We start from the raw sequence: 16,713 nt of genomic DNA, 5'->3' as shown, positions 1-16,713 counted from the left end.
AGTACAGTGTGTTTTGGCTAAATACAGAGACAGCCCAGCCCCGCAGACGGAAAGACAGGGACTGTAATAGACAAGACAGTAGTGGAGTTTTCTTTTTTTAAAGTTATTTATTCAACCTGCCATTTAAAGAAGTATTTCACGCTAGGAAGATGGTCTTTTCATAAAACCGGGCTGTATATACGTCATCAAAATATGCAAATACTTTGAAAATTGGTACAACATGACAAGAGAAAACAGAGAAAAACTGCTGTGGCATTTGCTCAAGAAAAACTACCAGAATGCACTGCGCCGCATCAGACCAATAAACACTTCCACTTGTATGTGTGATGTTTCTGTAAACATTTCAGGTGAGAAATAGACGACTCAGTGACAGAGTCTGGTTCATATTTGATCAGCGCTGCTTAGTTTTGGGCAAGAAATAAGCAGCGAGTAACATAATCTTGGCTTATATTCGATAGGAGTTGCAGAAAAAAATCAATGCAGCATAGTATTGCAAAATTAAACTTTTGTAGCCTACTAGAATAACACATTCAACTGCTTCTTCAGTCCACTTGATACATTATGCTACAGTAAAAACTGTTTTTCCAACTTAACCTTACTAATTTTATTACTAAATTGCAATATATTTATGGATATTTTATCGCAATGCTCTGTATATTGCAAAACATCCAAAACAGAAATAATATTGTATGGTGATGATTTCGTATCGTGGGATTTCTGGTGATTCCCTCGTGTAATTTTTGATCAGCTCTACCTAGCTGTACCGTTTGATCGGAGATTACTCTGAGTTTGAAAGAGACAGAGAAACAGATCCTTTTTTGTTTTGTGACTTGAAGTTTATTGAATTTCAAATTTTTCAACCAACACAAAACCACATCACAGATAACACAATCCCCAAAGACCACCCGACAGAAGAGAGAAAGGAAAAAAATTAAATAGATAAGAATTGAGCAACAGACATTGAGCAAAAGACAAAACGAAAACAAATAGACAAGAGCACAACAATAAACTAAGGTAAATCAGGCTTGAATTATTGACATGATATGAGGGGAAAAAAGAACAATTGTCAGATTCCAGTAGCACCACTTCTTGATCTACCTCTAATATCTTTGTGTCCACGGTGACGACATTGGTGGCGGGGAATACAAAAATGCAGAAGTGCAGCCTGTAGTTCGAGGAACAGCCTGAGAGCCAGTGAAAGTGCGCTCACTGACACTTTTCCTTCATCGGTTGGTGTTTCGCTGTGGGAGGGGGGACATTAGATCGTTCATTTAAACATACTGCACACATTGTTTGATCCAAAGCTGGTGCAAAATCAGGGAAGTATACCTTTAAAGAAAAACTGCTGTGGACTAGTAAAATATAAATCTAAAGCAACAGCTGCATTAATGTGGTTTGATGGTTTTGAAAAGGCATCAAAGTTGAAAAAATAAAGCAACAAATTCATAACATATAAACATAATTTACAGTAAAAGTACTGAACACCTTCTGAGAACAGAGTGGAAAACCTGGTGGCCTGTTATCCCTCAAACCCACAAATTTCTTCCTTTTTAAATGAAAAAAAAAATGTATAAGACTATTTTTGAAAGACATTTTGTAAAGTTGTTTGAGATTCTAAACATGTATAGCAGCTTAGCCTCCAGGGTATTATTTGTATTTTGTCAGACAATGTTTTCTACACATTTAATTAAAAAACGAGCTATTTTCTCTACATGTCCTTCCAAATTGTATGTTAACTTTGAAAACCTGAATAAAAAGAGATGGAAAAAAAATCCACAAATTTGACAAAATGACCACATCACATCCCGGACGGCAGCAGAGAACAGCTCTGGAGAACAAAAACCACCGATTTCCCCGGACCTGAAACCCAGCTCGTCTATTTGTGGCGCTCGACCAGAGCAGCCTCTGAAAACTGCACCCAAACCTTTTGATAAGGCATTATCAGGACGGCCACTCCGTAATCAATGTTATCTTTTTCTGCGTTTTTTTTTTTTTTCCTGGACCCAGGACCCTTGTTCTTTTTTTCTCGCATGGTACGAGGACTATATTTGGCTCTCCAGCGCTCTACCAATAGTACTTCTGTCACATGGCAGTCACAAAGCGCTCAGTAATTATAACCTAGCTAGGTTTCTGAAAGGAAGGCTGACTAAAAATACTCCCACATTGTTGCAGTGATGGGGCAAAAGCAGTAGATTTTTTTGGATGTTTTTCTAATGTTTTTGTGTGTGAATGAGTGTCTGCTCAGTGTGTGTGATACTCATCTGTATGTTGTGTAAAACAAAGCGCAGTTTAATAGGTTTGCTGGTTGTGTTGTTTCCAGTGAAGCACTAATTGAAAAATAGATACAATTAATTGTGTGATTTGATAAATTTGCTTCTTGAACCAGCATGATGTCGACATGTGTCTGTGCATATTGCTGAGTTCACAACAGATATGTGTTTTTGTCTCTATATGACGATCATTTACATAGTTTTTTAAATTATTTTTTTTAACTTTTTCATTAAAATGCACTAAATTTGGATTTGATTAATTGATCAATTGACAGAAAAGTAATAGGCAACCATTTTGGTAATCAAATTAATAATATTTAGATTTTTTTAAATTGAAGCAAAAATCTATTCATCTTCTTAATCGGGGGAATTTGCTGCTTGTCTGACTTTAATGTGATGATAAGCAGGACATCTTTAGGTTTTGTCTGACATACCAAGTAATTTAATTACACCATTCTGGGTTTTAGGAACATGTGTTTTAAAAAAAAATCTTACATCGATTAAAGGTCCAGCAGTTAGGATTTAGGGGGATATTGTAGCATAAATTGAATATAACATAATATGTTAGTTTTCTTTAGTGTGTAATCACCTGAAAATACGAGTTGCTGTGTTTTTGATACCTTAGAATTATCGTTACCTTTTTTTATTTTTTATCTTGTGTGTGTGTCTGTTTCATATCATTTTGTGCGTTCCCCCTCTGTATACACTGACCGTTTTTGGGTTTATAAAGGCAGCACAGGCAGAACTCATCGTGAGTTTGTTTTTCCTCAACAGCAGTTTGAGGAGGTTAAGTTGCGGAGTGGATATTTGAGTCGATTTGATCAGAGCCGATCAGATTGATAGAAGCTGCTGCAAAAAGCTAATTTTTAAACCTAGCACAATGAGCTGTTACACTGTCACACTGCCTGATGTTCTACTGCTCCGTCTGTGACCAGAGTACACTCTGCGCTCCGAGAATGTGCTGCACTGAATAACAAAACGGTATATAGTCCAATAATGCTCCTAAAGAACTGTCCAGCTCCTAAAATATAAAATCAATACATGGCGGCAAATGCTTTAACTGTGGCAGACCGCCACAAAATAATTGAACGTGTGGGGAGCCCTGTAAATCTTACACACTGATTCATAAACTGACTTAGAGCAAACAATTCGGCTGACTAATCAGTGACGAAAAAAGAACAAAAAGGTTACTTAGACTTACTGAGACTGAGACTACTGAGACTGAGAGAATGTAGACTTACATTTTGAATTAAATAATTTGTCAATCTTCTTTGAGAATGTTTTGGAAACTGTATTATTTTCACCTCCTTTAAGGCTTCTTCAGTTTTTTTTTCTATCCATTGCATCAGTTTTAGGAGTCACCAAGTCTCTTTAGTTAACACTGTCCTCTATAGTCTATACTATTTCATAAAATGATTTCCTGGGTGAGAAACAAAAAAAAGACAAAACGCTTTTGTAAAGATTTACTTGTTCAGGCCTGTTTAAATTGTTCACATCAATTAGTCTGAGATGAAAATCAACTTGTGAACGAGCAGCCACAATATGATGACTGGTCACAAGAAAATATAACTTTGTATTCATGAGTGGAAAAAGTTCTGGAACCACTGCGATCGAGATATAAAAAACATTAGCAGCTGTTGTTAAAGCATTTCTCTGCAGTCATAAACTCATCAGGCTGTCTTTAAGTTTCAGATTTAGGTGTTAAAGGTCTTAAGAGAGAAAGAAACGACCATCTGAAGGTCAATTTGTACGTTTTTTGTCCAGGATCAGACCTCTAATCAGCCCGGGGAGATGACTCGGCACACACGCCTCGTCTGGTTAATAAGTACAAAGTGTAGTGTGCACTAAAATAATAAATGAGCAATTTTTAGATGTTGCTTCAACCTGTGGTTACATGTGGCATGCATTTGTCACTCTTGTAACATTATAAAAAGTAAGCCAACAGTCATAACTATTTATTGATGATCTTGCATAACATTTCCTCGTTGAAATTCATTTTAGATGCCGTTGTGTCTGGTGATACCGTCGATGCACGGACCCTGTGTGTGAAAGTCTAGTGCTCTTTCAGAAATAGCCTCACTTCTCCTTTTGTGTGGACTGTGTGAGGCAGAAATAAAGTCGGCGTGATGAGAACATTGTTGTCAGAGCACATGAGCGGTGTTATCTTTCATAATCATATGAATAATAGAGCATTCATTCTTAGGTTATTTAATTCTACATGGGCGTGTTGGGTGTGCTACTTTTAGGGTTTTGGATTGAAAATAAACTGACAACCATCCCCGGCCGAAATCTAACAAAAATCCAGACTTTCTCATTTTGCGTGCTTCGAGTTTCTTGTGGCCGTGCCGACTGTCTTGTGACAGTGACGGTGTGGGTAACCAGTTAAGGATGGTTAGATGGGTCCACATCTGTGTCTCACACGCTGGGAGGTCTTCTCGTTTACTCCTCATATCCTTCACTTAATATGTGCTCCTCTCACCATAGTAATAATTATTGTTCTTAAATATTTGTACTGTCACAATCATGGCTGTAGCCTTGACTTTAACCACAACAATCATCTGTGCAATTGTTTAAATGTGCATGTTCTTTATTGAACATGTGACACATATTGTATGTATTCTTATTGTTATTCTTGCTTATGTGTGTCTCTGTTGTTTGTTGTAGCATTGCACACGTGTATATTTTTATATTTTTAACTTGTTTTTTACACTGTTCACACATTTGTTGCATTATCCATATTTATAATTCAAATATCCACACACTAGTGCTAATTGTCTATTACTGTATTTCTTTACATTTGTATTTTTACACACTTCACATACCCAGCATATCATATGTACTTATACTGTTATTTTCAAATATTTACATATTAGTGCCAATTTTTTTAAATCACTCTATTTCTATTTTATATTTTGTGTTTTTATATACTTGTGCTGGTACTTATTTCTACTTGCTATAATTCTCTATGCTGGCATCAGAGCGACAGGAAAGAAACCACCATTTCCCCCAGAGATCAATGAAGATTTTCTGATTCTGATACTTCTTAATAAGGCTACACAATTAATCTAATATTAATCACAGTTTTGTCTTCCCACAGTTAAATAAACACAATTGATGTTTAAATGTTTAATGTTCAGTGTTCAGGGTTCCTGTGGATCCTTAAAAAGTCTTAAAGGGCATTGAATATATTCATTTAAATCTAAGGCCTGAATTGGTATCAAAATGTATTAAATACATCATTGTGTACGACCGTTTTAATGAGACGCAAATAAGACAGGAATCTTAATTAAACAGTGTATCACTGTAAATTGTACTATTGTAAATCCATGGAGCAGACATTTGGGAATTTGAGGTTGGAGTTGATGAGGTTTCACTGACTTTCAGAGTTGGAAATCAGAACTTCTGAGTGTTTAGTAAAAATGAAACGTACCAGAAGTTCAAAATGCCTAAATTGTCTGGAGACTCATACAGGCTGTTTTGGAAAATATATATTTGCCTTCATGTAAAGCTTCATATTATGGATCATAATGTATCTTAAATACCTGTTTAGTGCTTTATGGATCTTTTTTTTTAAAATCTATATAGATATTTTGGCCCTTAGACCAGTATTGTTTGAGTCTTTTTGTGATCACGACCGTCCAGGGGCCTGCGTGACCGTGTGTCCCCAGCCTCGGTGTCCTGAGCCTGCTGTGCTGCAGAGAGGCCCAGCTGCTGCTGCTGCTGCCGCCACCGCTGCTACTGCACATGCTCTCTCAGTAGTGAAGAGACGGCAACAGAAAGCTGTCTAACCTCCACAATAACCGCCTTATGTAATCACTCTGGCTAGAGACAGACCAAAATAGCCCAGACTGAACAGCCCTGCCCTCTTGTGGCAACCGGCTGCCATAACACCGGCCTACCGAGCCTCTACAGGGAGTCAGACATGGCGGCCGCCGTTCGCAGCATCCGGTGTGGCTCACATGAACCACTAGATAACAGTTTGAACTGATGCAGTACAGGACATGTTTAATAAATGATATAACAGCTGTGATTAGGTTTGAAAAGAGGTTGAAATAAATAGATAAATGTTGGGATTTCTGAAAGTGGCATTGGGTTTCTGTGAGATGTGGCGAGCTTTGATGTTTGTTTGGTTTAGAAATCAGTCTTTATGGAGACTAATCAGATTCATTTCCCACTTTTCATACATATTGAATTGTCTCATGTGTTTGAATGCTCGTCACTTTTCTGCAGCAGATAAAAATGGATTTAGTGCAAAATCTAAGTCTGCTGTGTTTCTGTCTTCACAGTTTCCTGGACAGAATTGACTCTGTAAGACAGAACGACTACACACCAACGGACCAGGTCAGCCCTCCCTTTATTGTGCACACTTTATAATTTGGAAATCTCCAAAAGGTCGCTGCTTGTTGTAAATTTTACTAAACTGGATTTGTTTCCGTGTTCTGCAGGACCTTCTACGCTGCCGAGTGTTAACTTCAGGGATTTTCGAGACGAGGTTCCAAGTAGACAAAGTGAACTTTCAGTAAGTGAAATTTTTGACTGATATTGATGTTTGAAATAACAATTTGGCCGACACCAATATTTTAATTTATATATTTTGTAGTTGTTTTTTTATTCCCCTTTTGTACCAGTGAAACAGAAATCTACATTATAATACAATAAAACTAAAGTGTTTTAAAATAATAAGCCCTTTATCACTACCTTTGAATGAGCACAAATTTGATCGCACACATTTATGAAATAACTTTAAATATAACCTTTAACAAGAAAAACAACTTTTAAAAAATGCTTCAAAAATCTTTTTACTAATTATAATATATCATAATTCCCTCTCAAATATCTTTTTTATATCGCTGTTAAAATTTCAGTTAATTTTAATCAACTATATTTATTTAAGTTTCTTGCCAGAAACTAAATTCTACAAGATTCCACTGAACACATGAAGAGAATATTATGATTTTCTTTCACCCAATACTCATTTTTACTGAATAGAGCTTGAAGGCATCATAATGTAACTCAGGGCAACCTCCTAAATGTCCTGCGTCCACTTCATATTTTTGTTCCATTTTTTTTGTTCCACATTTTTTTGAAACTTTTAAAATCTAACAACAGTACTTTAACCCTTTGAATTCTGGAGTGACATCCCTTTTCTTGTGCTGCTGTCAGATGTCTTTTACAAGTATTTACATCTTTCAGCAAAGTGGTGCAATTTCTTTCAAAGACATGGAAAAAAGGCAATGAGCAACTTTGTGATAAAAGTTTCAATGATTACAAGAAATTAATAGCTTTAGAAAATTATTTTAAAAAGCCAGGGGGAATGTCTAGAGGAAAAAATAAAAAAGCAAGGGGAAAACTTTATTCGTGATATAATAATTACGTATTTAAAATTATGTTACAAAATTATTATAATTTTTAATCCTTTTTTTAAGGTAATTTCCTCGGTTGTTTTTTATTTTCTCTCTTTTTTTTTTCTCCAATAATTTTTCGGTAATTTTCTTGTACTTTTCACTAATTTCTCGCCTTTTTTGTGGGGGGGAGTCATTTCTTTAGTTGGCTGTTGCCTTCTTCCCATGTGTTTGAACGATATCAAGCTGATTTGCTCAGGTTTCAAAGGGTTGAGTTAAAAAAAACAGTGTATTCTAAAAATCCCAGTGCCAAGCAACCAAACACAGAAACAAAAATACATCGTAACTTTCTAAGCAGACATTCGCAGACGAAACAAACACCAGCCCCACTTAAAGATTATCTCCAGTCACGTCCACTGTCTTTCATAAGCAGCAGCTTCTGTCACCTATTCATGAAAACTGTATTTTTGGAATCATTGTCGTACCAAGAACTCAGTTAAGAATGCCCTCTTGGGCGTTATTGCCGTATTTGCTTCGGCCTCGTGTTAAGACCCCAAAACGTCATGCCCCGTTACAAAATTGAACCAAACACCAAACACCAAACCTGCTCTGCGGCTGGAAGCTGAGGTGGATAAGAGCGTCATCAAAGTGCCTAAAAAATGTGACGTGAATCCCCTGCGGTCAACTGCCGTGATTTTGGATTTTGGTTGCAGTCATAAGAGCAGCCAATAAAAGTTAAAGTGTTTCGTAACTGTTTTGATGATGTCAGATGAGATGACCTATTTCCGCAGTCGCAGACACAACAGACTTATTCTACCATCTGAAACGGGCCTTTGTATCAAATTATATCATCCTGAATGATTGATAGAGGAGCTGTGGGATGTGACTTCCCTTTGGGTGTGCATTTTTCATTATTCAGCTTTGATGACTTCCAAACATCTAGCGAGGGTCACACAGGGTACCCAGTATGTACAAAGCATGCTCTTTTTCATGTTGTTTATTGATTAATGGATTATTCATGTTCTCAGCGTTGTCCCATTTTACAGATCAGATCAGCAGCAGAGAGCAGATCTTTATCATGATCTGAAAGATGTTTCTTGATGTGAATATTCAATGAAAATAAATCTGTAAACGTTCTCAGGCTAACCGCAGTACAATATGTACCTGATGTTCCAATAGAAATATGAACTCTTTAATTAAAGAGGACAGCAGCGAGTGTGTTGTTGTGTCTGACCCAGTATTTTTGTCTCCTCCGTAGCATGTTTGATGTTGGGGGCCAGAGAGATGAAAGGAGAAAATGGATCCAGTGCTTTAACGGTGAGACTTTCAGCCTTTTTCGTTCCCGTTGTTCTTCTGCACGTCCTTGACCGACGGCACGCTCTCCTCCTATCACAGCTCGTCTGTCTTTGAGTATTTTCTGCCATCACCTCTTATTTTTGGGGTTATTCCTACACGTGTGATGTCATTAAGCTGTCCTGACGTAGCTCCTCTCCTCCTCTTCCAGACGTCACTGCTATCATCTTCGTGGTGGCCAGCAGCAGCTACAACATGGTAATAAGGGAAGACAATAACACCAACAGGCTACGGGAAGCCCTGGACCTCTTCCGCAGTATTTGGAACAACAGGTGAGTCAGAAACATGAATCAAGTTTGTGCTGAGTGGTTGATTTACACGTCAGGCTCAGGAGGGCTTCCTCTGCCCAGTAATCCTTTTCTTGTCCTGCTTACTGCTTTTCTGATGCTTAAACTGAGAATGTAAAGCTGCGTTTTCACCCAAAACTTTTGGTATAGTAACGTTAGTATACAGACATGTACCCACACCCTAAATCTGTTGAGTGTTTCCACTGCAGACAGTACTCTTAAAATGTTGTTGTTTTTATGCTCGCTGTATCTCCTCTTCACCGGGGATGCAGAGGAATGTCTGCACCAGGGTTGCAGTGGTATAACAGTTTCGAGTTAGATAGATTTATTTCGAACGTGGCAAATAAAATAAGACAACAAATAAAAATATGATTAAAAACAACAATATCAGATGCCCACCGTACATATTCAGTAAACAAACATAAGCATTTCATGTCCGAACAGGAGCAGGAGGAAGTAAATACTTATCAAATCCTACCCCCTTTTTTTTTCCAATTTTTATATATACATATATACACACACACACATACATTGAATCTCTCCTGCGATTGCACATTCCCTTTTCTTCTTAACTGTAGTCAGACTTTTTTCACACACTTCTGTTAAAAATGGTTTCAAGATTTCAAGTTATGTCTTTTTTTATGAATTTTAATTTATTCTAACTGATATTACCACTATGACTACTACTAATTATAATAATATTAGTGTTATATAGTGATATTTCTTGAGATGGATATCATCCCTTTAAAAATTCATTCAATTCCATTTTAACCCTAGTCTGCACCTCGTTCATCATCAACAGAAAGCGGTAGCAGGCCGACATTTTCAGAACAAAAAAGAGCAGGCTAGATTGAGAGTCTCTCTGACGGGATATTTAAAAATTGTGTTCGTGCAACAACGGGTGAAAAGCTGCCAGAGCGCACCGAAACCGCGCTTCAACGTGTTTTTGAAGTATTGGCAGGTCACATAATTTGGTCAAAGTGCTAAAAAATCCATCATTACTAAAGTGTAAGTCATCCAAGAGAGACAATTTAAACAAATAGAATAGTCAGAGTTGTCATATTAATATTTACAGTAAAATTACAAGTAAACATTTCATCTCTAAAATAATTATTTTGTCTGCTTTTTTAAGCTGCAGGCAGTCGGCCCAGTGATTTACATTACTTTTTCTCAGTTTTTAGCTGCTTATTGTTAACTAGTAAAGATGAAAAGGCAGCAGAACATCTTTCCATTTTATAGTTAGTTTACTAATGTATGAAAAACTTGCACGGTATGAACAGATACATGATAGCTTAAGGGGTATGAAAAGCATTTTATTAAACATGATTCGCCATCCACAACTGTGTAAAAAAAGCCCTTCTTATGTTGGCAGACACTGAATAAAACTTAATCAGATATGTCTAAATAATCAGTGCGGCCTCATTCAGATGTTGTTCATTCTGCTGAAATGCAAAGCTAATTGTTTCTCTCCTCTTGTGTTCATACACATTAAAAAAGTTTTTTCTGTCCTTTGTTTTTTTTTTGTTGCTTTACTGGGAGCCACACCGAGTCCGTACGCTGTTTCTTTAACGGTGTTTTGTTGTTGTTTTTCAGATGGTTACGCACTATATCGGTCATATTATTCCTGAACAAGCAGGACATGCTGGCTGAGAAAGTATTAGCTGGAAAATCCAAAATTGAAGACTACTTCCCTGAATATGCTCGCTACACCATACCAAATGAAGGTTTGTGACCTGAAACACCCACAGCATTAGAAACATTTCCCTTCTCATGCTAAACTTCGGCGTTAACAGTGAATCTATTGTTTTTTTTCAGCAACTCCTGAACCTGGTGAAGACCCAAGAGTGACGAGAGCTAAGTTCTTCATCCGAGATGAGTTTCTTGTGAGTATTTTGCTGCATTTCTGGACTGTTTAAAGTGAGCAGAGCAGGTAATGAATGTCCATGAATGTCCTGTTAATTCATGACTCTGTGTTTTATGCTCTGTGATGCCAAACACATACGACAACAAATTTTTGGCGCTTTGAACTTAATAAAACATCCTTTCAGTAGGACAAGACTAATGCAGATGAGCTGTGCATCATGTTGCTGTGCATCCTGCAAAATTATTTTAACTCAAGATCCTCTTACTTCTGGATTTAACTCTGGATTTGGCAAAACACATCTTTCTTTTTAGGTAATGCAGTGATAACAGAAAAAGTAAAAACAAGTGCAGCGACATATAAACAGTCAATAGAGACATACAATGAAAAAAGAGCTAAAAATAGTGAAACAAAACAAAACAGGAAATACAGCCCAGGCTTTGGCTGACTGGTATAGGAAATGTGGTCAAAGAATAAAAACAGAGATATAGCAAAAACATGTATGCATACTTGTTTTCGTCAAAACACGTCTGCCGCGGCGTACCCGCAGCGGTGGTTATAATCAACTGCAGCTGCTACTCTGACCACAGAACGCATCACACAGCTCCTCTCTTCTTTTGTGCAGATGGCCTTTTTTTTTCTTTTATGCACACGGCGTCCAAGCAGCAGCCTCAAAGACTGAAAAATGGAGCCAGTGCAGAAGTGCCAAAAACTGCAGGGTCTCAAATGGCCACTCGAGGCTGCCCCCGAAACAGTCAATCCCCTTAGACCCCCATGTTAAAATGCCCAACTTTACAGTAGAAATAAACATGTTTACATTCTGCTGCAAAACAAGTTTTAATCTCTATATTTAATTTTAACACAGCTGTACAGGTGGTGTTTTTTTTTTTTTTTGTAACTCACTCAATTTATTGAAACCCAAAGTTACACGCATTTAAGAGCAGGACCACTAGAGTGACAGGCTGTCTGTGAGGCGTCGCTACAGTCTGTGAGTGACAGCCACCCCTCGCTCCTTCACTGCTCCAAACTCTCGTCCAAATATGGTCACTTCTGGCTCCAAAAAAAAACAAAATACACAAAATGCCAAATCCGAGGCTTCAAAGCAGCAGTCCACAAACCAGTGGGTGACGTCACAGTAGCTACGTCGGTTATTTTTACAGTCTACGGCTGCGCACCCCTCCAGCAAAATAAAACTAAACAAATTATACAGAACTGTATTAAAAACAAGCACAATCTGTAAAATATGATTAAAATTAATTGTACTAGAGGAAATGCAAAGCAGCTGACCAACCTTGTGTGTGTTTTTACATTTCACATTAATATAAATCAATCAAATCAAAGCATCCCCTAGTTAAAACCATCTAGTTAGTTTATTCAGTTCCAGTTTATATATATTTTTCCAGCCCATTCACCAGAATAAAATAGTCATTGTACATTTTTGCAAACCACTGATACATTTGTACATTTCATATCATCATATTTAGATGACATTTTACATGAAATTTATGATCAGGATGAGGAGGAGGGGATGGTGGATGGCGTGACACTTTGGCGAGCAGCTGCCGAGAAGCAAACCACTGTTTGACGACAAAAGCGGGTATTTTTTTCAGTGAGGCGTCAGGATATTTTAAGCTCTGTTTGTGGCGACCAAACTGGTTATTTTAAGCCAAAACATGATGATTTTGTAACTGCAGCCAAATATTTTGTTCCTAATACCTTTGTTTACCACAGTGTTGTCACAACAGAAAGTTTTAATTTGAAACACAAAATTTTCAACATATTCTCTACATATAAAAGACACTGAGGCAGCACAGAGGTCCACACTGAGTCCTCGCAGTGTCGCACAGGCCAGAGACATGCAGGTGACTTGGTGACTCTAAATTGGCCGTAGGTGTTATTTTTGGTGTGATTGGTTGTCTCTGTGGGTGAACCTTGCCTCTTGCCCGATGTAATCTGGGACAGGTTTCAGTCCCCCAGTGAGCCTTAAAATGATTAGTTTCAGATAACAAATCCATGAATAAACCATAAAAAAGTAAAATATCCCTGGTTTACAGAAACATACAATGCCAACATTTATTCTGGCGACTCGTTTGGTTTGTCACAAGTCTCCCCCCCTCTGTCTTTTCATGAGTTGTCCCCTGTCTTCACGTGTGTCTTTCATAATAGTCTCGTAATGGCATTGATCGTTGAATAACAGGGATTTCCTCTGAACACCTGCAAGATCCTGCAATTTTGCGTGAATGTATTTCCTTTTTTTCTTTTATTTTTAAACAAACATAGTTTATTAGCCTTTTAAGAGTCATTACAAGTTATTCTAACAGTGAACCCACCTGGTTTTTATTTACTGGTTTATTCAGCTTCTCCTTTTTTTGTTTCGCTTATTACTGACCCCTTACCATGGATGGATTTTCCTGTGTCAAATCATAGACTGTAGATAAAGATGGATGATGCGCCCCCACTTTCCCCCGCTATGCTGAAGTGAGGCTGAAATATCCGGATACGAGCGTTGCCGTCTTGCGAGGGTGATGTCATTGGGAGCCCTGCATCTGCGCAGCAGCGATTTTCCGCAGTTGGGAGTTCCTGCCCAAACACACGTCCGACCAATCGTGGGCAGCTACGTTGAATATGAGTGCGCGGATTGGCTGTCACGGCTGTTAATCATGGCGGGAAAGCCTCTTTTTTTATAATTTAATAACTAACATGGAGGCGGGCCTTAGGACCTGTACTGCAGTCAGACAACAGGGGGCGATCGAGACCGAAAAACCTCACTTTGAAGAAGCTGTCATGTCAAATAACTAACTTACTAGCATAACTGCAATGCATTGTGGGCGGTATAGACCTCTAGAGTGACCATCGTTGTTCGCTCGCTCCTCTGAGGGTCGATCTTACCAAGTTCACCTCAGTTTTTCAGACAGTTTGAACGGAGATTCCCTTAAGGGCAAGTGCCGAGGGGGAGTGAACGAGGGCGTGTTGAACGCAGCTTCAGAGACTCGCTGAAGGTCCAAAAGAGGAGCTTGAAGCCGCCTCAGATTATATTTCTGTCCTCTAACGTCCTCTGTCCCGTCTCTCTGTCCCCCCCTCAGCGGATCAGCACTGCGAGTGGCGACGGCAGACATTACTGCTACCCCCACTTCACCTGCGCCGTGGACACAGAGAACATCCGGCGGGTGTTCAACGACTGCCGGGACATCATCCAGAGAATGCACCTGCGGCAGTACGAACTCTTGTGATGGGAGACCGCCTCCGTCAGCCTTCTGTGTTTTTCTCCACCATTCTGCATCCTTGACGAACCCTTCCTCCTCCTCCTCCTCCTCCTCCTCCTCCTCCTCCTCCTCCTACCCCTCCCTCACCCTTCCTCCTCCTCCCCCAAAGAAACCCTCCCGACCACCCCTCCTGTCGAGGACTATGAAGTACTACTGAAGTGTGTCAAATCCTCTTCCTCTTCTTAACTTTTTGTACTTTTTTTTTCTCTCTCTCTGAGACCGATTCATCCCCATTTCGCCGACGTGAAAGGAAGGTTGGGGAACAAAGTTGTTGCGTGCCGCTTCTTCTTCTTTTTTTTTCTTTTTCTTTTAATCCTTCCTTTTGAATGCCTTGATTTTTGTCATTCCACTAAGCCTTGGGCTACCTCCTGTTTTTTTTTTTGCCCCTTTGTGTCCTGTTTTTTGGCTTTTGTCATTGGACCTGGACTCGGTGGGTGTGGAGACATAAAAAACACACCTGCAGGACCTCAGTGTAGAGGCAGTGTGTGTGTGTGTTAACGTGTGTGTGTGTAATGAAGAAAAGGAGGAATGCCATGTGAGCATGTGTTTATGTTTGTGTGTCACCTGCCGGTTAAAGCTGGCGTCACCACCATGACCTTTGCGCCCCGTTTTTTTTTGGGTTTTTTTTTCACCCCCTCTGACCTGCCTCTCCTCTCCGCGTGGAAGACGACTGGACGGAGAGGAGCGGACGGAGGGGAGCCGAGTGGATGAAGAGATAAATGCACTTTGCATCAGGTTCCTTAATAACTTTTTTTTTCGTTGTTGTTGTTGTTGTTGTTGTTGTTTTTTCTCCAGAGGAAGCATACACACAATGTAGCATCACAATATTTATTACCCTGTCACGATGTTAGCTTGCCAAGCTGCAGGGTGCACCGAGCAGCCGAGAGACGTGTGGAGCGAAGTTTAAAGTGGGAGGGGGGCAGGAAATACACGATGAAGGATTTAAATGAAGGAAAAGGGACTGAGCTCTCTGCACCTTAGCCCTGCTGCCTCCACGGACTCGGACCTGCCTCCTTTTTCCACACAAACCATCCTTTTAGCTTAGAGATACTGATGGGAGGGGAGGGTGGGAGGGGAGGAGGGACGGGAGAGAAAAATGTATTGTTCTCTTTTTTTTTGTTAACTTGTACACTGTGCAAGGTTGAATTATCCTGTACAGACTGTAAAATGTAATATTATTTTGTACAACTTAATTGAAAGAAAAACAAATCTACTTGTAGATCTTTGTGCCTTGATTATGGCTGTACCTGTAAATGAGCTCAGATGTAAGTATGTTTTCGACTGCGCTGTACAGCTTGATGTCAATCTCTATCAGCAGCGGAAGACTGCGGGTAGGGGACTTTCTCTGTAGAGTTTAGTTTTTTCTGGTTTATAAAAAAAAGGAAATGCTGTTTAGTAAAAAATAAAAAATAGGGAAAAAATCCTAAAAACCTGTATACATTATGCAAATTAACCACTTACCTGCAGTGAAGACCAGATGTTGCAGCGCCATGCCTTTTTTTTTTTCTTATTCTTCTTCTGTTTATTTTATTTTTCCTCCTTTTTATTTTATTTTATTTTATTTTGAATTTCACAGCTTTAAACAAACATTGGAAATCCATTGAAAGTGTCCAAATTGCAACCTGGTGTTGTTTTAATAGGAACCAACGTTTTTTCGATATGAAGTGTGTCTGAGATCTGTACTGATGTGCGTGCCTGTGCGCATGTGTACATAAGACAAACATAGACTCACAGACGCATTGTGTGTGTGTGTGCGTGTGTGTGTGTGCGTGCGCGCGTGTGTGAGGGCGAGTGTGCGTTGTGTGTAAAATTTTATAAATGTATGTACATGTAAATTTATAGGTCTATATAAATATATATGTACAATTATACATGTTTAATTATGTGTGTGCCTAGGTGTACATACCTATGTATGTATACGGTAAATATGTATACATACACACATAGGAAAGCATGTTTAGAATGGAGATGAATAAATGAGAGCGTGCAATATTAGTAATTCTTTGGTCCTTTGGAGCCATACCCAATGGCACAGGCACTATGAATGTGTGAGCAGCACCCAACAAGACAAGCTCTTCTCCTTGTACAAACAGCATCAGCCTTTTCTTCTGCTACAGTACACGTCTATCCCCAAAAGAGAGTGAACTGACTGGAGGTGCAAAAACCTTGTTTGGCCTGGGAGGATGATTAAATGACATTTTTATTTTCTTTAAATAAAGAGGCACATTAGAGGACTTTGCTTTATTTCCATCTTGGTGTCCAATTGTGTCCAGATTTGTTACCGTTGAGTTTTCTTTTTGTTTTTGTTTTTGTGGATGCTGCGGCGGAGTCCATGTG

The 16,713-nt window shown here is 38.9% G+C and overlaps 1 protein-coding gene across 2 annotated transcripts in view; it reads left to right on the top strand.

The window, feature by feature from the left end:
• LOC121951430 (guanine nucleotide-binding protein G(olf) subunit alpha) overlaps positions 1-16,610 on the top strand; it is a 67,814-nt gene extending 51,204 nt beyond the window's left edge. For both annotated transcript variants that reach the window (XM_042497752.2, XM_088085826.1), the window contains exons 6-12: positions 6,557-6,611; positions 6,716-6,789; positions 8,871-8,929; positions 9,117-9,237; positions 10,846-10,976; positions 11,068-11,135; positions 14,197-16,610. In XM_042497752.2, coding sequence (XP_042353686.1) covers positions 6,557-6,611; positions 6,716-6,789; positions 8,871-8,929; positions 9,117-9,237; positions 10,846-10,976; positions 11,068-11,135; positions 14,197-14,343 — 655 coding nt within the window. In that variant the 3' untranslated portion in view covers positions 14,344-16,610. The remainder of the gene's footprint in view (positions 1-6,556; positions 6,612-6,715; positions 6,790-8,870; positions 8,930-9,116; positions 9,238-10,845; positions 10,977-11,067; positions 11,136-14,196) is intronic.
• The last annotated feature ends 103 nt before the right edge of the window (positions 16,611-16,713 follow it).

This window comes from Plectropomus leopardus, chromosome 12 (genome assembly GCF_026936395.1).
Source record: "Plectropomus leopardus strain MGB_pleo_1.0 chromosome 12, ASM2693639v1, whole genome shotgun sequence".
NCBI lineage: Eukaryota > Metazoa > Chordata > Actinopteri > Perciformes > Serranidae > Plectropomus > Plectropomus leopardus.
The sequence above is the reverse complement of the archived record's forward strand: the minus strand, read 5'-3'. Positions and strand labels throughout refer to the sequence as shown.